The sequence below is a fragment of the Hoplias malabaricus genome, chromosome 14 (assembly GCF_029633855.1).
Source record: "Hoplias malabaricus isolate fHopMal1 chromosome 14, fHopMal1.hap1, whole genome shotgun sequence".
Classification (NCBI taxonomy): Eukaryota; Metazoa; Chordata; class Actinopteri; order Characiformes; family Erythrinidae; genus Hoplias; species Hoplias malabaricus.
Window position 1 is genome coordinate 22,359,438 of NC_089813.1, and position 23,239 is coordinate 22,382,676.

The 23,239-nt window shown below is 36.9% G+C and overlaps 1 protein-coding gene across 2 annotated transcripts; it reads left to right on the forward strand.

Moving 5' to 3' along the window:
- Positions 1-6,264: 6,264 nt before the first annotated feature.
- plat (plasminogen activator, tissue) lies at positions 6,265-22,313 on the forward strand. 2 transcript variants are annotated; one of them, XM_066643992.1, is made up of 15 exons: positions 6,265-6,372; positions 12,484-12,563; positions 13,263-13,305; positions 13,999-14,133; positions 14,954-15,064; positions 15,252-15,426; positions 15,855-15,946; positions 16,035-16,209; positions 16,518-16,603; positions 17,043-17,105; positions 17,539-17,743; positions 17,977-18,113; positions 19,165-19,305; positions 19,418-19,566; positions 21,150-22,313. In XM_066643992.1, exons 2-15 carry the CDS (start codon positions 12,501-12,503, stop codon positions 21,312-21,314), a joined length of 1,740 nt encoding a protein of 579 aa, XP_066500089.1. In that variant the 5' UTR covers positions 6,265-6,372; positions 12,484-12,500; the 3' UTR covers positions 21,315-22,313. The 2 variants fall into 2 exon arrangements, with proteins under 2 accessions (XP_066500089.1, XP_066500090.1); XM_066643993.1 differs by having other exon boundaries at positions 6,284-6,372; positions 12,488-12,563.
- The last annotated feature ends 926 nt before the right edge of the window (positions 22,314-23,239 follow it).

Below are 23,239 nucleotides of genomic sequence, written 5' to 3' on the forward strand. Positions count from 1 at the left end.
TAATTATTACAAAAACAAACAACAAATAATTATTTACATTATTTTAAAGTAAAAAAATAAATGAAAACATTTTACTTGCAATTGCTGTCTATTGCTTGTCAAAACTATAAATAGTACAAATACTGGTGGCAGTTCCATTAACTCCAAGATTTTTCTTCCAGACCCCAGTTCTTCTCACAGTGTGTAGGAGATGCAAAAAATACAAAAACAAGGTTTTTTTTTCTCAAATGAATGTTGTCTGTCAACTTCTTGTCTGTCAAGTGATGTCACAATAAAATATTTGGAAAAACATGACTTGCACCCAATAGATGCCTTGGAATCTACTTTAATTTTTTAAAAAAGAGAGAACAGAAAAACACAGGTCACATATACCTAATATTTTTATTTTCAGTAAGTTAACTAAAAAAAACACATCCATGATGATTTGTATTTGTGCATCCCAGCTATGGAAGTATTTTACTGACAAAGGTATTTCAAATAAAATAACAGGGTTGAATAAAAAAAAAGAGAACTAAAGCTTACTGAATCACCATGTCTTACATTTTTATGTGTGCAATTTTGGTATTAATTCATTTATTTTCATACTTATAATTCAGTTGACATTATTCCTGTGCTTTTATTTCATTTTAGAATTTCAAGTTAAACATTCAGCCTTAGGAAATTTAACTATTAAAATTCAACCATTAAAAGTCAACCTTTAAAAATCACCTATAAAAATTTGACCTGTAAATTTCAACCTTTAGTATTCAAACTGTAAAACTGGACCTGTAAAATTCATACATCTGCATCCGGGACCTAACGGAAAAGTAGTGGCACATGGATGGCAGATTCTGTCACACATTGGCTTTTTACGTTTAACCACCTTTACTGGATAATGAAGCTGCTTCGCCTCGAGGGAAACGGTATTAGGATGTCTAGGTTCACTCAGCAGTGTAATCTTTATGAAGACAGTTCGTGTTATTTAATCATTTGCGAGTTATCCATAACTTTATGTAACACAAGACTGCAGTTGTAGCTAATATTGGTTCATTTCTCCATAAAGTATTAGTGTTTTATGATCAAGCTGTCCACGCTTTGGAAATTGATTTTCAAACCATTCATTCATTGTCTGAAACTACTTATCCAATTCAGATATGCATAAACATCCATAAAATGATATAATTTCATAAAATGTTCTAAAGCATAATTTTGTATCAAACAAGCATTACTATTCTCTCACACTATATGTGTGACACACCTTTCATTCACATTGATGCATTATCTGCATTCTTTTAAAGTAAACCTAACCCACAGTGAAATGAACTTTCCAGATCCTCCTCTTTCTGAAAACATGTAGAAAGTGTGCAAAGATACATTCAACTATTCATTCATTATCTGTAACACTTATCCAGTTCAGGGTCACAATGGGTCCAGAGCCTACCTGGAATCATTGGGCGCAAGGCAGGAATACACCCTGGAGGGGGCGCCAGTCCTTCACAGGGCAACACAGACACATTCACCTTTGAGTCACCAATCCACCTATCAACGTGTGTTTTTGGACTGTGGGAGGAAACCAGAGCACCCGGAGGAAACCCACGCAGACACAGGGAGAACACACCAACTCCTCACAGACAGTCACCCGGAGCAGGAATCAAACCCACAACCTCCAGGCCCCTGGAGCTGTGTGACTGCGACACTACCTGCTGCACCACTGTGCCGCCCACACGTTCAATTACTCATGTTTTATTTATTAATGTATATCTAATTCTAAATATGAATTAAACATTTTAAAAACTTGAGAGGTTGATTATTGGTTATTGATTATAATCTCAATATAGGTTATTGAGATTTTTGTTCAATTCCATTTTCAATAAAAAAATGGCTTTTTTTCAGCAGTGAATTTTGTGGTCATCTTTGAAGTGAGGGGGTTATACACCCTATATATATGTTGGTTTTGTGACTTGGCTATAAAAACACAATACAAATGAAGAATTTTTTTCTTAGGAAAGTACATAGGCCTGCCTTAATAGAATGAGAGATAATCTGAAAGCCCAAACATTTTGGACCATTATTTGTTGGTTTAATATCTTACACATTACCAAGGCTTTAATATCATTAGGCATGTTCCATTCACAAATAATTTTTGCTTTAAGAAGAAATTAATGTTAATAAGCATGCATAAAAGTTAGAGAATTATGGGCTAGCATATAGAATCCTTCATAAACCTCAAAACATAACTCATTCTAGTTAAAGAAGAATCCCCTCAAAAAGGTCTTATAGCGTCTTAAGCTTATGTCAGTCCAGTGACCTCAACTGCTTGATGATACAGCCACCAAATATGCCAGCGTCTAATAAGTAATGTGTCAGAAATGTATTCCCAGCCTTTGAGGTTAATTAGCAGTAAGTTAATCATTTAACATGGAAAGGGATATCAGTGCTGCTCTAAATCCAAGAGTTCGTTCACCATTACTCCTCCAATGTCTCTGCAGATAATGGCTATCAGTAGGTACCTTGCATCTTCTTAGCAACAGTAACAGGCCCTACTCTTGTGTGAAGGTTTCATACTGGATGCTGAAACCTTGCTGTGAGGACTGGACTCTATTAAGCTAAAAGAGCCTTAGGTTATGATGTTGAAGAATATGTTCTAGGTAACAAACGCCACTCTAACTCATGCCAAAAATGTTTGAGAACTAGAGTTTTTCAGTCATGGGGCAATGGGCAAATAACAAATGTAAAAATGTAATGTAATAAAAATCAACTAAAATAAATGTATTGTATTATTTATTTATTTTGGTTTGTTTTTGAGTTTTGAATTTACTTTTTCAAGAAGCTTTCGTACGATCTAATGATAAATAAATAGCAGGGTCCTGAGTATCCCTGCTCCAGCTTATGCTTGGCACTGACCATATTAATCATAGGCTTATGTTTCTGCTTAAGAGCATTCCATTCTGTCAATTATTGATTTTCTACTTATACATCCACAGTATACATGCTTATACCACTTGTGTTAGCAATGGCTGCAATTAAATCACTATTTCAAGAAAGTATGCCTGGATACTTTTGATTAAGTAACCTGGATTTGTTCATATATACATAAAAATAAGATATACTGGGCAATGATGATATTAGACAACAAGGGTAATATGTTGATTGTCCTGTTTTTGGACTGAACTGCTCCATAATCACACACAGATGGGAGCTAGCTGTGACATTCCCTAGTTTGGAGACAGCGCTCATTAGCTGTCCACACCCAGACCAGACCAGACCAGACCCTGTAGAAAAGGTCTAATGCATGTCAACACACTCAGAATAGACGAGAGAGAAGCAAAGCACATGTATTTTTTCCTGACTTTGGGTTTTAGGAGGCTGAGGCATAGAGTGATTTTGACACTTTCAGGAAAAAAGAGGAATCTGTTGTCAACTGGGCTGCTGTAGTCCATGTTTCCCAGCATCCTGACAGCTACATTAAGAGCCTAAAAGGTTCAATGCTTCTATATAATTTCCCTGTATTTTCTTCTTTCCAAACACTTGGTCAACCTTTGCTGAAATTGGGTGGGCAACATGGCTGCCTTTCACATGGCAAACTAGGTTTGACTTGCTGCATGGACAGTCACATCACTCGACCTTAATAAAGGTCCTAATTTTTAAGTGCTGTGGGTCCTTTAACAGTATTATAAGCATAAAATGTATTGTGGCGTGTGCAAGGAAGGCTCTTAGGAGAAGTCAGCATGTTTAATGTGTAAAATGCTCTTTATTGTTTTATCACATGCTCATAGCACTAGATGGATGAAACCAACTCCTCCACTGGCAAGAAATGACAGGGAGACAACCATCAGTGCTAGGAACCCAATTCGCTGTGAACTAAACAAAGTCTGCGTAAACTGAACCAAACTCAACGTAAATGCACTAACATTCATTCATTCAGTTATTCATTGTCTGTAACCGCTTATCCAGTTCTGGGTCAAAGCCCTATGGAGAGAGATTAGTCTCAAAATACTTTACAAATGCGTAAATGTTAATCCACAAATTAAACACAAGTCACAAATATGTTTCACTATTCACAAATAAATATATCCCAATCTGTGTCTCATCATCTGCAATTTGTACAAACACAGTTAAATTCAGTGCATTTCAGTGTATCTGCATTTGTGGATCAAGTCACTCACATGATTTTCGTGATGTGTATTGTGACATTTGTGGATCAGGCTGCATTTGTATTTGGATCAGGTGAAAGGCAAAAAGGAAGTCTCAAAATCCAAAAACCCGCGGGAGGAAAGGACCAAATACACGTCATGGAAAACACGCGAGTGACATGATCCATAACGCAGATACAACAATTAGACTTTGAATTTACAAATATATACAATATAAATTTAAACGAATGTATTTATTTTTGCATAAAAGTATGATATATCTATGAAAACCAAAAACATGTATTTATGAATTTAGCTGTATTTGTACAAATTGCATGAAACACAGATTGGGATGTATATTTCTGACTTGTGTATACCATTTGTAAAGTATTTTGAGACTAATCTCTCTCCATAGGAGCCTACACAGAGTCATTGTGCGCAAGGCACAAAGGAACACACCCTTGAGGGGGCGCTAATCCTTCGCAGGGCAACACACACTCACTCACACCTATGAACACTCTTGAATCGCCAATCAACCATGGGAGGAAACTCATGTGGACACAGGGAGAACGCACCAAACTCGTCACAGACAGTCACCCGGAGTGGAACTCAACCCACAACCTCCAGGTCCCTGGAGCTGTGTGACTGCAACACTACCGAAAATACAGAGGTAGCTGCAGCTTAAGTTCAGGGGAAGATCCAGAAGTGCAAGAAGAGAAATGGAGAACCCAGAGAGGCAGGACTTGCTGCTCCTCTTCCTTACACACACACACACTGAAGGTCCTGAGAATCTGTGGTGAGGGTCACCACAGGATTATTATTATTATTATTATTATTATTATTATTATTATCACTTGTGTGTCTGTTGAAAATCAGGACAGAGAAAGCCATTAAGTTTTTAGAGGTCTCTTTCAAAAAGGTGTTTGATACTGTGAAATGCTTTTCTCTCATGTTTTGACTTCACATAGTTTTACCCAGTACATCATCCCATCACCTCTTATATATTACATCACAGACAGGGCATTACTCACTGAACACACTCTTATCTTAATCTGACCTCTGAGAGTTTAGTACCAGGCTGATTTAAGTATGACATCCACCCTCCTCACACACACACACACAGACAGAATTCTGTTGATTTTGTAGAGACTTACCTTATCCATAAATACTACAAGCCAAACCCAAACTACTTAAACTTACCCTAACCCCTAAACATGTAGTTTGTCTTCAACATAAGATTCAACCCTCCATTGAAATTCATGGTATTTTATTAATACTGAAATGCTAAAAGTAAGGTAGAAATACAAAAATCGATTATGAAGTGGTGTTACCTCAGGGAAGGCTTGGAAACACGCACACTTAAATAAGTTTTTAGGTGTTAGCTGGTGAGTGAGTTTGAATACTGGCCAGTGTTCTCATGGCAAGGTGACGTCAGAGTTCAAACGAGATATGATAGTGGGTAAATAATAAATAAATTGGACATTCCATTTCTAAACACTAATCCTAAATACTGCTTGTTCACTACATCATTCTGAACTGTGTCCCTTTGAGGGCTAAGTAAAGGTTGCTTTATTTAAAGTTATGGCTGTGTTCAATTACCTAACTCCCAGGTTGTCATAGTATATTAACAATACTAGCATTAAATAACATGGGTCTAAATTGACAAATTCAGACAACAATGATAACTTATGTCATAACCTAAAAGAAATAATCTGGTTCATAAGATCATATCAGATAACTGGAGACCAATTGTATATTCATGGATTGGCTTGTACTAAATGAAGGGGAAGGTAATTTCACTGAATTTGTTTTTAGAAAGTTTTATTTCTGAATATGAATACAACTTCAAAATATGTCATTATGAGGGCAGAGATATGGTTTTAGAATTGTAATCAATCAGAGGATAGGGGTTTTAATGCTTTAAAAAGTGAGATCCGCCTTGTTGTCCCCACAAGAAAGAGCAGTCCCCACAATGTGAGGGTGTAAACCAGAAATATATTCCTTGTACACACACACACACACACACACACACACACACACACACACACACACACTACGTAAACCCCGCCCAGGACGCTGCATCATCCTCATCATCAGAAACGTCATCATCAAATTAACCCCGCCCTTATCTGAGACGCTCAGGGAATAAAAACTCGCGTGTACAGCAAAGGAACACATTCTCGCAGAGCTGGGCACTTACGGATTACAGAGGAGAAGTAACTTACTTTTAGTGAACAAAAGGAGACAAAAAAGTCCAAAGGTAAGCACTTCTGAATTTATGTTTGGCCAGATTTTTATTTAATTTTTCGTGGTCCACCTTAAATGGTGCCAAAGTTACGTTCTGCCAGGATTAATACAAACAGCAGTTGAAAGTGACAGTATTTAGGACGTATTTGAGAAGGGTTTATCTCGGGTTTAGTGCGGTCTGAATGTCCCTGATAGCGCTCTGAAGCTCAGTGCACTGAAGCTGCGTAAACTCAGTTCACGTACACAAACGGGCAGTGCACACGACAAAGAGACTGAGCTCTGATAGATTAGTGAGGAGAGGAGCAACCACTAAAGCTTTACAGGACGACAGGCAAAATGTTTCAGTTGAAGACTACAGGACTACAAAATACACTGGTACTTGTGCGCTTTCAAGTGGGTTTTGTAGTATGTTTGCATACAATAGAGTATCTCTCTCTTTCCCTCTCTCAATCCCTTTACTAACACTTTCTTCTAAACTCAATACCCATTTTTCTTTTGCTTTCTCTCTGCTCACTGCCTTACTGTCACACATTCACCATTGTTTTCCCTTATCTCTGTCTGTTTGTGTGTTGGGCCCAGGGGGGATTCTGGTTTCTCTTTTTCTCTCGCAGCATGAAGCCCAGACACATTTCTCAATGAGAACAGATAAAAGAGCTCATGCATAATTATGAGTCACTCTATATTTATCTTGGAAGAAAACCCAAAATTAAGGTTAAAAATCAAATACATTAGATGACTCTAATTAAACGGGTGAAAAAAATCTGAGCATGATCCAGTGGTCTATATTTACAATTTAAAAATGTTTGATTTGTTTCAAATGTTGTGTGATTTAAGCCCCTTTCAATACCTCTGGGATGATTTTGAAATGATCATCTAACATCAGTACCAGACCGCAGTTATGTTCTCATGGCTAAGTTTGGTGAATACTATGAGTGCCTTTTAACTTACTAGTAAATGTTGACTGATTTGGCCTCTGTGTGTCAATGTGTGGTGAAAGCATCTTTTGTAGGCTTCATAGTCAGCAGGTTTACAGCATGCTCTAATGCACTCTTTGTCTGTTAATAGACTCCTGTATTTTTTGTATTTTTTTGTGTGGGCATACTTATTGTGTACAGAGGTTTAGTTATGATGATTTATTTAATTTTTTTTCACATTTGATTAGATTTGTTGGTAGGCTTGAGTCTCATAAAAGGGGCCTTAAAATCAGGTAAGGGGTCTTTTCTATGTATAAATTCTCATCTAGACTTTAAGTTGAGCCCAACTTGTGACTTTTTGGTCCTGTGAGCTTTGCGTAGATGCAGATATGTCTGGACAATAATTAAATTTAAGTATGTGTATATATATATATATATATATATATATATATATATCAAAAACAATTATGATTTAAACATTTTTTTTCCTTCACTATTTCAAGATACATATTTACAGCACCAGTCAAAGACTGACCATCTTTATAGGGTGCTGCCGTCAGTTCATTGCTCTTGATTTTAAAGTTAGTTGAGAAATATTAATCTGTGCAAAGTCAGGAGGTATAGGTTTCTCAGTGATGTCATGTTTCTTGTTTTTCCTGGCAATTTTACTATATATTTACAAAATGTTTCTACAGTGAAAATTTAAGGAAATTATCAGTGTGACTCTAGTCTCCTACATGTATAGTAAGATGATACTGCATACTTCATATGTATGTCATCAATTTCTTTGTTTTAGAATATGACTCAGTTGTCTTCCCTTACACATGTTCCTGCTCTTTCATCACCATTTGCTGCAGTTTCCTCCTTCTCCCTCTGCATTCAGTTTACAATGTAGACACTGTTCTGCATTAGAGGCTTTAAAGTGTCAGACTTGTTACACACAACCCGTTCCCGTAAGCAACATAACACAAGTGGTATTGTGTTCAATTGTGCTCCCTTAACAGGTACTGAACAAAAACGTATTTAAGGGCAACAGCAGGTTCTGAATTAACCCTGCTGTCATGCTGTTTTTGTATGTGAAAAAGTCAAAAACTAATAGATTGACTGCAGTGTATTATGAGTTGTCATCTTTTTTTTTTTTTTTTTTTTTTTTTTTTCCCTCTCCAGTGCATTAATAAGTTGGACAATAACTAATGTCTACTACATCTTTGGTGGACATTCATGTACAATGTACATGATACTGAAATGCACTCAGACTTGTTAAACCAAAGCCTTTGTTCATGAATTGTGGTTTTGTCTGGCTGGCTAAAAGAAAATGTGAGTAAACAGCAAAAAATAACAGCGACACAGACTATGAGCAGGGTTAGTGGTTAAAGGCTTTGTGTCTGGGGGATTCCAATTACACATCTGTGCAGGAACATGCCTCACTATATCGTTCTCAGTATTAAAAGCCTCTGATTCTAGTGTCCCATTTGTTGTACAGGTTTTGCTGTGTGTTTGTGGGAGGAGGGGGTTGCTTTTGTTTGTGTTCACTCACGCCTAATGCACAGGTATTGCTCCCCAAAAAGTATGTTTACACACATCGTGGGAACATCTCTTCCTTGTGGGACCTAAAACTGCACCCTGCAATGTAAATCATTAAATTTTAAGGTGAAGACATATTCTAAGTTCAGGTTTGGAATTAGACTAATAGTTTTTATATTAAATCTTAGGGTAAAGTTGTGTGTGGGCTTTTTTTTTTTTTTGGTTTGTTTTTTTTTGTTTTGGGTGTGTGCGCACACGCGTTCCTATGTCAGTTGTGACCATATGTTTCCTGCTGTGTGCTTCAAGCTGCTGTTGTCACACATTTGTGTTCATACAGCGTTAACCAACCGTAGGATTCTAAATTGTTGCTGTGTGTTTTGTGTACATTCCAACCATGTTTCATTTAGCTGTCAAGCTTTTTCATTAACATATGAACAAGCCATGTTGATAGACAGACACTTTCATTCATTGTCTGAAATCGCTTATCCAGTTCAGGGTCGCGGTGGGTCTGGACCCTACCTGGTATCACTGGGTGCAAGGCGGGAAAACATCCTGGAGGGGGTGCTAGTCCTTTGCAGGGTTATACACACTCACACACTCCGCAGCACCTGGAGGAAACCCACACGAACGAAGTGAGAACTCCTCACAGACAATCACCTGGAGCGGGACTTGAACCCACAACCTCCAGGTCCCTGGAGCTGTGTGACTGCAACACTACCTGCTGCACCACCGTGTATAGTATCATTTTTAATTTGTGGTCTGTCCATTCATTTGTTGACTACAACAGCTTGTATTTAAACCTACAAAAAATAGAGGTGGTATGATAAAAGCTGTGGATTTTTTGTGTGATTGTCATTAAAATATTTATTTAAAGCAAAAGTAGAGTTAGTTTCAATATAAATGATCTAATAACTGTAGCCTTATCTCCAAGAAGGAAAAACTTTTAAATTACAATAAATCCAAATGAACCTCTATATCCAGAGTAAAATGCAGCTCAATTTTAGGCACATGTCATGAATAAATCATTTAAGAGTTTGGAGAAGTATAGCATTACCATATTTGTTCAAATCATTTATATCAAGAAATTGCTACAAAGTGTGTTCAAAATTAACTGCCCTTTGTGTGTTGCATGTTTGGCACAATAGGGAATCTCACTGCCACACAAACAAATGCTGGGAGGTGTCTGAAGGTGTGGTGCCTTTTGATGAACTGGTGCATCATCCAGTGTGTGTTATGGCATATTTCTTACAAGTAATGAAACCTTTCAAATTTAAAATTCCATACACTTTTAAATAATTCAACTAATTTTAAACTATGTATTGTACTACAGTTATAAGATTATTTTCTGCTTGATATGATCAATCTTTTTACTTTTTAAGATTTAGCCCCATCACTGGGAGATCACATGTTCATTCTCTAGCGTCGCCTCAGCCATCTGAGCCTGGTAGTTTAATATAACAAATCTGGTTAGTTTGCATTGTCTTTATTTTTATTTATTTTTTTAAATAGTGGGTCTGTTTGCAGCAAATGTCTGTGAGGAAGTATGTACTTGTCACACACCATGTTTCCAAGCTAGAAGTGAGTGTGGGAGGCTTTTTGCAAGGGTGGAACTGGCAGTGACTAAATTAAAGAGGAAAACATTGTTTAATTTTCCTCTGGCTAAGGACTGACATTTGATTTATTAGCATTTTGTTACCATCTGCTGTTTTTGCAGATATCAAGTTTTCTGGTAAAAAATGTATTAGGTGCAATTATATGATTAAAAAAAAGATAGTCAAAGAAGAGATGAGCTGTTATATCTAAAAAGAGAAGCATCCTATTTTTATTCAAGGTTTTCTAACCTTTTTTTTTTTTTTTTTTTTTTTTTTCTCTCTCTGACCTACATGTGTTAACTTGGCTGGTTGATTACTTTTCATTCCATTCTGCAAAGCCATTTTATGAGTTTCCAAAGGATAGCCCTGTTAAAAAGCTGTTAGATATGTGGTTGTTTTGAGAGGAAGCCAAAACTTTAGGTGATTGATAATGTATAGCCAAAAATCACTGAAACTGATGAGTTTGAACTAGAAAAAATAATGTTTTAAATTAATAACTTTGATTCATGGGTTTCTATAATATTAACAAAATAACAATTAGGCAAAAAAAAATGTGGAGTGGGTGAAAGGGTTTGTGGGTTATTCCTGCCCCCAGAGATTCCGGGTAGGCTCTGAACCCACTGTGACCCTGAACTGGATAAGCAGTTTCAGACAATGAATGTTTGGCATTTTTTAAGAAACAAGAACCATTAAGGTGTTTGTTGGATTACTAACTTAACAGTAATAGCCCTGGTTTGAAAAGCAATTAAGGGGAGTTTGGCGTTTCACTTTTTTCATTTGAATGTTTAGATCTTTTCACTGTTGCTGAGTTGAAACTACAGAGCGAGTCAAGCATTAGCAATGCATGTTGTCATGACATCAGGCAGACTGGCACGAACATGTACACAGACAAATACACACAAACTCTGATATGTTTACGGTGAGACATGGGTCATGTTTATATAAACCCATCTTTACTGTAAAAAGGGACTAAAATGCACCACAAGTTTGGATAAGCAGGATTTTGTGTGTAGGTATGAGTGAACACACTATTGTTTGTGACTCCTCAAGTGGTCAGCGCTTGCACTTTTTTTTTTTTTTTTTTTTTTTTTGGGCTGACTTTCTTTCAAGATGACTCATGTTGCTGACCTGATTTGTCCCAAAGCGATGCTAATGTTAGTTATTTTCTGTCTGGCCAGCTATATATATGCTAAACCAATATGTGAAAGTGTATTTCTTTAAGTTTACAACTCTTTAATTATAATTAATTATCCATTATCCCCATTTGCAACTGTAAGGAGTTTCTATGGATGCCAAAAGAGACTTTGATTTTAAACTGTATGTGTGTATGTCTGTTATTGATTAGTTACTTTAGATCAGGAGTTCTTAACCTGGAGGTCCTGAGAACACATGGAGTAATGGAGGGGTGTTGCAAGGATGGTCCTACAAAAATAAACAGCTGCAAACCAATATGCAGTCAAATCTATATATTGCAGGGTGGGGGTGTAGTTTGATGTCATGATGCACATGATTAGTTATTTTATATCCACCAACTTAATTCCTCCCTCAACTCTCTGATTTCTGTATCTTGTTGTAGAAACTTCTGTAGAATAAAGGTAAACAAAAGTGTGCTAGTAACACATGGGGTTATTCATAATCACTCTTGGATTGTATGGACAGTTTTCTTTTATTTTTTATTTTTTTCCGTTTTCTTCCATGTTTTGGTAAGAAATATCTGGGTTTATTGAAATAATTGAGTCCCCAGAATAGCTCTTAGTAACAAAAGCATCCATATATGAAGGGAGAATAAATATTTGTCATTCTGTGTAATTGTGTGATCTGAGTATTGTTTTGCATAGTACAGTGTCGCAGTGTTACTTCCTCACTGGTTTAAATCTGTGCCTTATTTAGTAGTCTGTAAAAGACTACACAGCTGTATTTTAGTGTCTGAGTGTGTGTGTGTGTGAAATGAGTCAAAGTTAATTTAAACAAATTAAATGCCTGCTTTGGGGTGATTCACATATAGAAATCCCCCAAAATATCAGACACACACACACACCTTCTGTAGACTTCTTTTGCCAGAAAATTCCTTCTTTAATTGTGTCTTTTGTGCAGCCAGAACTCTGACTGATATGAGAGTAAACATGAAACTGCTGCTGTTGCTGCCAGTGATTTACTGCACTTTAGCTGACATGGTAAGCTGGAATGGACATAACACTTACATTTTCACAAGTACTTTTGAAATGTTTGTGTTCAAAAGCACTGCCATTCATATCTGAATACATGAGTAAATAATTGGGTATGCTTTCTCTCTCAGTTGGTAAGATGGCCTGATCTCTTAACAAGGCAAACCAATGTTAGCTAACAATTTGTAGGTAGTGTTCTCCAAGTGTGTTGATTTGTCATATTAAAGGAACTATGTAAGGAACTAAATATTTTTACCTTTAAAATTTAAAGCTTGAATGGAGCCTCTGTCATTGCTACACTGGGCAGTGACTACACTAAGTAACTTTTGAAAGAGTTGGAGCCCAACCTCTCTCCCTCCTCTACCAATATACAGTGCTGTTAAAAAAAACCCCAACTACTTACACTAGGGGGGAGCAAGGAAAAAAATCCTAGTGTTTCTTTAAACACTGAATATATGTACTTTTTGTGTTGAGACATAGTGACGTGCTTAAGATACTAAATTTATGGTGTTTTTGGTAGTAAGTTAAGTCTTTCAATCTCTTACAGTTGTCCTTATTGGTGATAAATGTAACAATATTTACAAAGTAAAAGAAAGTGGGTGAAATGGATAATAACAAAATGAAGCAAAAACTAGGTGTCTCCCCCCCACCCCCCAAAAAAAAAATAAAAAAAAAATAAAAATAAAGTCATCTTTCTCTGTCTCTCAGGAGGTGCTTCACAGGGAGAAGAGAGGAACACGCAGCTACAGAGGTAAGGCACACTGAGCTTTGTTATTTGGTCTTTTTATGTCTCATTGTGTTTGTAACTGAGCACAGAGCTATGTGAGCACAAGCAGGCCAAATCTGGTTTGCTGAGGATGAAGGATGTCAAGGAAGGGACAGAGAGCATGCGGGGAAGAAAAGGAGCAGAGGAGACAGACAGAGTTTTGTTTGATCTTGAAAGGCTTATTTGAGCTGGAGTTGCTTGTTGCTATTAAATGGCCTGTGGACAAAAGGTCCTGTCTCCAGTGTCCTTTTTCCCAGGTTGTCAACAGGTTTGCCACAGTCAGACAATAGTATTTGTCTATGAAAATATAAGGTGTGTTCTCAGTTAGGAAATCAACAAAAAATGTGGTTGGATTAAGGGTACCCAAAGTTGTTTACAATCATAGTATGCAATTTAGGCATTTCTAGTGTAGATGGCTGTGTTCACACTAGAGGGCGCAACTATACCTTAAACCTCATTCACTCTGCTTAATGAAGGGTAGCATATTTATACTTTGTATTTATATTATGTGTCATATTTTTGTCTTTCTTTGTCTCCCCTTTTGCTCCGTCTCGTTTTCTCCTATCTGTATGGACGAATGTGAAAACTATAGTCTCTATGTATCACAATGTCTTCTCTGTTCGCTAACAAGACATAGTCCAACTGTAGTTGTTTTGTCTGTTTTTGTGTGTGTGTCAGATCCCTGTGTGGACTCAGACTCCACTGCAGTCCGAGAGATGGGGGAAACGTGGCTGCGATGGAGGGGTCAGAGGGTTGAGTACTGCCGCTGTGCCCCAAGAGGAAGAGCACGATGTCACTATATTCCAATCACTAGTGAGTTGCTTACACCCACTACCATGCATTCAGACATCTTTGATCAAATTTATTGATGGGAAGATCAACAAAACAAGTCATTTGAGATTTTTGTAATTTCACTGGATTTAACCGAGTCAAGGAAAATTGTGGCAACAACGCATAGGACAAAACCTGCTGCTGAATATGCCTGCCCATAGAGTTCTCAGGCAGAAAGCATCATATTAACATGATGTACTTGGTGCAGGATATATGTGAAAATCATTTTCACTTACACAGGCAACCACAGCACAGACCTATGCTGCCATCAAAACAATGTCTTGTTCTGGGTACTCCATGGTCAGCAGGAAAATGCCAGACCTCATGCTGTACGAGATTCAATAGCATGGCTTCATAGACTAAAGCCCTACTTTGTCAGGATTACTTTTATGTGGGGAACTGAGATAATGTCATTTTTCTAGAAGACCTCAGGTATGTTTGTGGTGGATTCACACTGGATAAGGAATCTCAGTGAAAATAAGAGTGGCTACTTGAGTTACACATATCCTTTCCACAGTGTGGATCACACACTGCTGAGCTACTACTTTTAAACTGTCACTACTGTTCTGAGAACAGCCCTCCCACCAAAAATATCCAGCATTCGATGACCTTTGTAACAGATAACGGGCATGTAGATGGTAAAGAGTTGTTTATTTTTAAATAATCTGAGTATGAATATAATTGTGAGGTATTATATCTACAGTTTATCGTGTCATTTTTATTTAATAATTCCTGTTTGGCAGCTATACAAAAAAGACTTTACAAATGTCATATCTTCTAAATCCTCGTCTCTTCTTGACAGCGTGTTACATGTCAAGGTGTTATAATGGAGGAACTTGTAAGGAGGCTGTGTATTCAATGGACTTTATCTGCCAGTGTCCACCTGGCTTTGCTGGAATTCAGTGCGAGATTGGTGAGTAAAAAAACAGACGATCAGTAAACCTATTAAATTTTACCAGCGCCGCTGGCTATTTTAAACTTTGTATAAGCTTAAATACGAAATGCCCTTTTAATTCATTGATTCTCAGCTATAAATGTGCTATTAAGAACTGTTGAGATTTTGCAGTATATTAAATGTGTATGTTTATTTATTTCCTTAGATTTAAATGAGAAGTGTGCTACTGGGTCAGGTATCAGTTATCGAGGAACATGGAGCATTGCCAGCTCTGGTGCTGAGTGCATCAACTGGAATTCCACATCACTCAGGGGCAAAAGATTCACTGCCAGGAAAACAGAGGCTGCTACACTTGGGCTAGGAAATCACAACTACTGCAGGTACAGACAAAGACATAAAGAGCAACAAAAAAATTATTTCTGTGGCTGATATTCCTTATTTATGTATACAAAATAATTTCAATTACCAATTGTTAGTTATTGAATAAGATTCAGACTCTTTCTTACAATAAAAACCATTAGGAGAATTTAAAATATCCAACATAGTCAATTAATTATGACTCTTTTAAAAATAGTTTGCTTCACAGACAAAACTGTTATGTGATACAGTAAACAGCTGTGGTGGTGTGTCATAAGGGGTAACACTACTGCCCTCAATGATGGGGCTTGATTTCCTGTTTGGGCAAGAATATTATAACTACTGTATTAAAATAACAACTCACACATCCAGTGTCTCCCAAATGCTATACGTGAAAACAATATTGACTTATTTCTTTGGTAAACAGTTAATGCAAAATATACTTGTTTAGGAACCCAGATGGAGACAGCAAACCATGGTGCTATGTGTATAAAAGGTCCCAGATTGCATGGGAGTTTTGTAGTGTACCAAGCTGCACAAAGGGTAAGACAAGCTGCTGTTACACACCGACATAGACATTCACTTGTAATGCATATCATGCATTCCTGTAACAGTGCTGTCTGTGTGTTAGCTCCTGCAGCAGAATGTATGCAAGGGTCAGGGCAGTCATACAGAGGGACACAAACAGTCAGTAAGAGTGGAGCCAAGTGTCTGCCCTGGGACTCACCAGCCATCTCCCACAAGGTTTACACGGCCTGGAGACCAGATTCTAGAGAGCTGGGCCTTGGCAGCCACAACTACTGCAGGTACACACGCACACAGTGGCATTAACAAAAGAACAGTCATTTCTAAACCTAAAACTAACCTGGCTTCCAGTATAATTTAACCATATATTAAAATTAAATGTGGAACTCTTTTTGTTCATAGTTTGTTACAGCGCTAACAGTTGTCTCCATAAGTCTCCAATTCCCTTACATGGGCATGTGAATGTTCATAGCCACATTTAGTGTTAGATGCTGTTACATGCATAATATGATGCTAAAATAAAATAAATAAATACACAATTACATACACAAACTATTTTTAATTTATTTATTTTTTTTTAACTCTTCAGGAACCCAGATGGTGACCTCAGTCCATGGTGCCACATTTACAAAGGCTCCCAGCTGACGTGGGAGCTGTGTAATATCACAAAATGCTGTAAGTCCACGACATTTCCATAGTGACATAACATTGTGGTCCTCTGGTTAGTCTGTTCTTGTGACACTAGAAGTAAACTTCAGCAACACTGAGGCAGATCACACACTTCCGTACCTGATGATGAAAAGGAATGTGTGACTAACATGAAATTGCATACAGCATCTGTTATATATTCAGACTTCAGCAGTTAAAACTCCACTGATGCATGCATTAAGGTATACAATAAGATGTCATGGTCTTTATGGCATCCAAAAACTATTACAACTAGTTTCTCCTTGAATAATCTTGTTTAATTTGGCTCATTGCCAGAATGAACATGAGCATTTTGTTGTGCTCTGAAACATCTAATTAAACACAGATGACTTCTTAGTGTGACTCTACTGTGAGTGTGAGAGAGTGTGTATGCATGTGTTTCTGATCACATTTGCTTTGTCCACAGCAAGGACAACTCCCACCATCACCACCCTTGGGCCGAGAGCTCCTTCAAGAGCAAATGACAGAGGTGAGGAGGAAGGAATGAGAGGGAAAAAAATCTGTAAAAAGGCATAGCACCTTTAAACAAGGACATGCAAAATCTTTGGCACAAAGCACTAAAAACTGCAGAATTTTGTTAAATGTGAGTTAGTCACAAGAAGGTTGGTTCATCACTTCTAAATATGAACTTGTATGAAAAGGTGTAGAAAATATTTTTTCCAGTAATTTAAGGTCTAAACAAATAAGATCAAAGTGAATGGTATCAAATGTGTTGCATATTAGAGAAACGTAGTGGTTCTGAATGGAGCAAGATGTCTGAATACATCTCAAAATGTCCTTGCAGAACCCTGTTACCTGAGAGGTTTTCATTAATTGTTGAAGAGATTTGTTATAAAAAAAAGAATAAAGTACACAGATTATACAGAAAACATTTTTTTCCCCCAATTTTTATTCCTTTTCAGGCTCCTGTGGGCAGCGTTCTGCAAAACCAAATTCTCTGCCTGTCTTCAGGATACGAGGTGGTCAGACAAGTGACATCAAAGAGCAGCCATGGCAAGCAGCCATCACCGTGTACCGGCCACGCTCCAGTTCACACAATTTTCTTTGTGGTGGTGTCCTTATTGACTCCTGCTGGGTTGTCTCTGCGGCCCACTGCTTTCAGGAGGGGTGAGTCTCTTCTCTTTCCCGCCAGAGTTGATTTTGACTACATTCCAATATGAAACTACAATCAGTAATAATTAGTTGCTTAATGTTTGCTGAGGTTTGTGTTTAAAATATGGAAATGGTGTAGACGTTCTAAGGTATTTAAATAATTTATTATATAGATCTGAATTATTTGTGAGAAAATAACAATATTTTACTAGACTTTTCTGTGTAAGCACTAATGTGTACTGATTTAGTTTTACTGCAGATCGTCTGCGTGTGACCCTTGGACGAACCTTCCGGTTGGAGAACTCCAGCAGCGAGCAGATCTTTGATGTAGAGAAATACTGGCTTCATGAACAATACAATGATGATACCTATGATAATGATATAGGTGAGAATGAGCTAACCTGTATTGCTAGACTATAGTTTAACGGACTAAAACAAACGGTCCCTTCCTGGTACAGTAACACAAAACAAAGTTAAGAAAATTCACCATTCTATTAAAAAGTCATTTTTTTTTAGTTCCTTTCAGTACCCAATTTAGATTGACTACACTTTTACTGTGTTTATAACCCAATTAATAACATTAATAAACAGATTGTGAGCCATTTTATACATCATTAATAATCATTTATAACACATGGATAAAAAGGGTAAGTGACCTGTTATTTGCCAGATACCCACATCCTTTTACACTGTTAACCACAGAACTTGTAGAATGCTGACCTTTGTCTTCTCCATCAGTCAACATTAAGCCTTCAGTACATTTTGTTAAATGATTTAAGCTGTAATTTTAAGTAAAAAATATTACATAGTGTTCCTTTAAATGGATAAATGTGTTATGCTTTAATAGGTAAAATTGAGCCTCTGTCATTGCTAGTCTGGGCCCAACACTGCAGAAATTACACTATGTAACTTGTGGAGGACACTACTTCCCACTCCACACTGCTTTCAGTACAGTGCTGTGCAAATTAATTACACTAGGGGGAGCCCCAGGAGTTAAATCCCAAATCTTACGTAGTATTCCTTTAAACAATCAATTGGCCACAAATAGAATTTTTTTTTAGACATTGATAATATAGTGGTGTTTACATTTAAAAAAGACAAAAATCACATTCTCAATTTCTAGCTTTATTTTTATTCACATTTTTAGCAAGTTACCAGAAACTTTCATTGTTGCTCCTTATATTTGTACTTGGTGATTAATAGCTTTTGAGGTGTTAAAACTGAATTAATAACCTTTAAACCATTTATAAATCTTTGTGCTTTTATTTTAAAATGGTACCCTATTTCTACATTGACAATATATGAAATAATATTATGTTCCTTTAAACAATCAGTTCCTGTTTCAGCACAAATTATGTGAGATATTTTAAGACACTAATTGGTATTGAATGTGACTTTGTTTACTTTGTGTGTGTTTTTCCTCTTTTCCCTCACAGCTATTCTAAAGCTAAGGAGTGAGATTGGCATATGTGCTGTTCACTCTCCGGAAGTGCTGCCTGTGTGCTTACCACAACCTGATCTGGTTCTACAAGACTGGACGGAGTGTGAGATTTCTGGTTATGGCAAAGAAGAAGAATGTAAGCACACTTGTGTCCTCAATATGGTCCTCATCATAAATATTAAAGGAGATTGTGCTGGTATCAAAAGTATTTCTGAATGAATGACAATATTTCTCTTACTCTGTCTCAGTCTCTCCATTCTATTCTGAACGAGTGAAGCGAGGTTATGTCCGGCTGTGGCCTCAGGAGCGTTGTGTGCCCGAGAAACTCTCTGGACGTCTGGTTACTTCCAACATGCTGTGTGCTGGAGACACCCGTGGTCTGGATGATGCATGCAAGGTAACAAACCTAAAAAAAAAAAACCCTCCTGAAATATACCTTGCCTTAAACAATAAATTTAAATAAACCTACACTAGTGGTTTCTCAGCAAGTGAAATAATCTTAAATCTGTTGAATTTTTAATTTTTATTATAAATATTGCTAGATGAGAGATAATGGTAATGGTATGTTTTGAAATACACAAGTTGTCTGAAAATAGTATGAAAGCTTGTTTTAAAACAAGCAACTGGCCCTCGCCCCCCCATCCCAAAAAAGTGGGTGCGCGTGTGTGTGGTTATTAACTTCCTAAGATATAGTTTTTGAATTTGGCTTAAACAGTAAAATAAGTTTTGTATCACAGCAGATACAAGTGCATCTCAATAAATTAGAATATCATCAAAGTTAATTTATTTCAGTATTCATTTACATTTAAAAAGTGAAACTCATAGTGATCATTACAAACAGAGTGATCTATTTCAAGCGTTACTTTTAATGTTGATAATTATGGCTTACAGGCTATGAAAACCCCAAAATTTTATGATTTTTAATACTGAAATGTTGGCCTACTGAAAAAGATGTACCGTATGTGCATTGAATACTTGGTCTGGGATCCTTTTGCATGAATAACTGCATCAGTGCAGTGTGCCATGGAGGAAATCCACCAGTGACACTGCTGAGGTGTTATGGAAGACCAGGCCGCTTTGATAGCGGCTCTTCTGCATTTTTGGGTCTGGTGTCTCATCTGCTTCTTGACAATACCCCATAGATTCTCTTTTGGGTTTAGGTCGGGTGAGTTTGCTGGCCAATCAAGTACAGTGATACTGTGGATACTAAACCAGGTACTGGTACTTTAGGCAGTGTGGACAGGTGCCAAGTCCTGCTGGAAAATGAAATCTGCAGCTCCATAAAGCTTGTCAGCAGAGGGAAGCATAAAGTGCTCTAAAATGTCCTAGTAGACAGCTGTGCTGTGTTATATAACACATTGGACCAACACCAGCAGATGACATGGCTCCTCAAACTATCACTGATTGTGGAAACTCCACACCAGACTTCAAGCAGCTTGGATTGTGTGCCTCTCCACTCTTCCTCCAGAAATCTATTTGGAATGCAAAATCTGAAAACAAGACTTTGGACCACTGAGCAACAGTCCAGTCCTTTTTCTCCTTGGCCCAGGTAAGAAGCTTCTGGCATTGCCTCTGGGTTGTGAGTGGCTAGACACAAGGAATGCAACCGTTGTATCCAGGACATGGACTATGTCTGTGTATGGTGGCTCTTGAAGCACTGATTCCAGCAGCAGTTCACTCCTTGTCAAGTCAGCAGTCTTCCCCATGATTATCTAGCCTAAGGGACCATTTTTGAAGATTTGAGAAAACCTTTCAGGTGTTTGGTGTTGATTATTCAGTTTTTTTTGTTTTTTTTTTGAGATAATGACTTTTGGGGTTTCATTGGCTCCAAGCCATAATCATCAAGATTAAATGAAATAAACGCTTGAAATGGATCACTGTGTTTGTAATTAATCTGAATTTCACTTTGTGAATACAATTACAAATCCAATAAATAAATATCTTCAGATCAGAAATGTATTGCTCTTTTTCTCCATCTAGGGGGATTCAGGTGGTCCTCTCGTGTGTGAAAAAGATGGCAGAATGAACCTCATAGGTTTGATCAGCTGGGGAGATGGGTGTGGAAAGAAAGACACACCAGGTGTTTATACTCGTGTTTTGAAGTACACTGCCTGGATTGCAGACAAGATGAGGTCTAATAGATAAATCCCATATACAGAAACTAAAAGGGAATGAAGCTGAAATTCATGCCATTTCACTGACATTAATTCTGATGAGTACCATTCCAGTCTGGGCTCCAAAACAATGTGACCATGTATGTGTAACATAATTGCTGGTTGAGCATCATCCACACATGGACTCATCGCACTCTGTGTTGAACTTGTATGCAGTTTAGCACTTGATAAGCTGGAGGAAAGAAAAATGGAATAATGTAGAATCTAGAGACCATAATTAACTTGGACAATATACTTTACAACACCCAAGTAACCTATTACTCTCATGAGTAGGCAAAAAAATTTGCTTTCAATGTCCTCTGACATCCTTACCTATACTCTATCTTAAGAGAGGGATCCAAATGGATCTAAGATGCTTTTCTCACACAAGCAGTTTAGTGCAGATTGGCATGAAGAACCAGATTGTAATGAAAAACAAGACTGTAGAACGAGGGGTAAACACCCTAGAATGGAAATGACTTTATCTTTCTGTAAATTTTATGTTCTTTTATTCTATACAGAAACTTGGAGTAAATGCATTGTAATTTCCTTGTAAAGTCAAAAATGCTAATTAATATGCAGGTGTACAGTACAGGTTTCACAATACACAATAGCCTTTTAAGTTACTAACATTATAAGCTCTTGCAATTTGTCTTTTTTATTAAATATATATAAACACTAAGCATCTGCTGGGTCAGAGATACACCAATTCAGTCTCCAGTAGTGATGGAGTGGGTTGATCCCAACTATAATTGCTAGATTTTTTTTTTCTTAAAAATATATGCAACTTCACTTTCCTTCAGTAAATTCCAGCATGCATCCATTGAATGTGGTGCTATTCTCCAGACTTTGACTTTAAAATAATTTTAGTCAAGTTAGAATTCTTATTTAACTATTATATATTCATGTATTTTGATGTTTTTTTTTTCCATTTTATATTCTGTAGAATGCATTAGTAAATTATTGTTCCTTATGTCTGTATTTCCTAAAGCCTTTTGATGCTTTTATTATTTTATTGCATTTAAATATTTTAAGTGTATATTTAAAAATAAAGCCTATTCTGAAACTGATGGGGTATCATGTTTCTGAGAGAGGATGTATTCACACAGATTATAATAATTTAATCAGTAATCCAAAGGTAATAATTTTAAGATGTTTAAAATGATTGCCTCTATTTAAAAGATTAATTTTGGGTTACATCTACAAATGGAATTTAACTTGCTTAAACCATTAATTATAAATTCAAAAAGTGCTTTATATACTTATCAGCCATCCACTATTAATTCAGCTAATTTAATTTATAATGTTGGTAGTACTTAGTGCTTAGTTTGTGTTCATTAATTGAAGGTCTGCCTATACAATGAGTTATAGATTTGGGTCATTGGATATGTCTCAGTAAAATACTGCTATTACATTCTCTCTCTCTCTCTCTCTCTCTCTCTCTCTCTCTCTCTCTCTCTCACCTACACACATATTTATTTATATATTAGTGCATGTATCCATCCATCCCAAACAGAACTGTCCATCCTGTAATTTGATGGAGGAGACTTTTTAAAACTTAAAGTAATAAACAAACAAAAAAAAAGAAACATAGTACAGAGAACGTAACTTAGCAGACAATAACCAGCTTATCCCCCCCCCCCCACTCTTCATAACATACGGCAACAATTCACATAACACTGGCTCCCCCTAGCGATTCTCCACAGACACAACATATCCTCTTCTCTTAAGAAATGTTACACTCTGTCGAAACGAGCACTTGCAATTATGTTATTTAATCAGTAAATAATACAATACGCAAAATAAGTAGGAGTATTTTTCACAAACAAAATGGTCAATGCAACATAACTACTCCCAAGGTACTAATGTATGGGTTAGTCATACACATGTTCCACATTAGATTTTCTTCTTTTTTTT

Bases quoted from the DNA above. Each gene is read 5' to 3' on its own strand.
- plat (XM_066643992.1), top strand. From the start codon at position 12,501: ATGAGAGTAAACATGAAACTGCTGCTGTTGCTGCCAGTGATTTACTGC. The intron at 17,744-17,976 runs GTGAGTCTCTTC...GTACTGATTTAG, and splicing joins GCCCACTGCTTTCAGGAGGG to TTTTACTGCAGATCGTCTGC. The intron at 18,114-19,164 runs GTGAGAATGAGC...TTTCCCTCACAG, and splicing joins TACCTATGATAATGATATAG to CTATTCTAAAGCTAAGGAGT.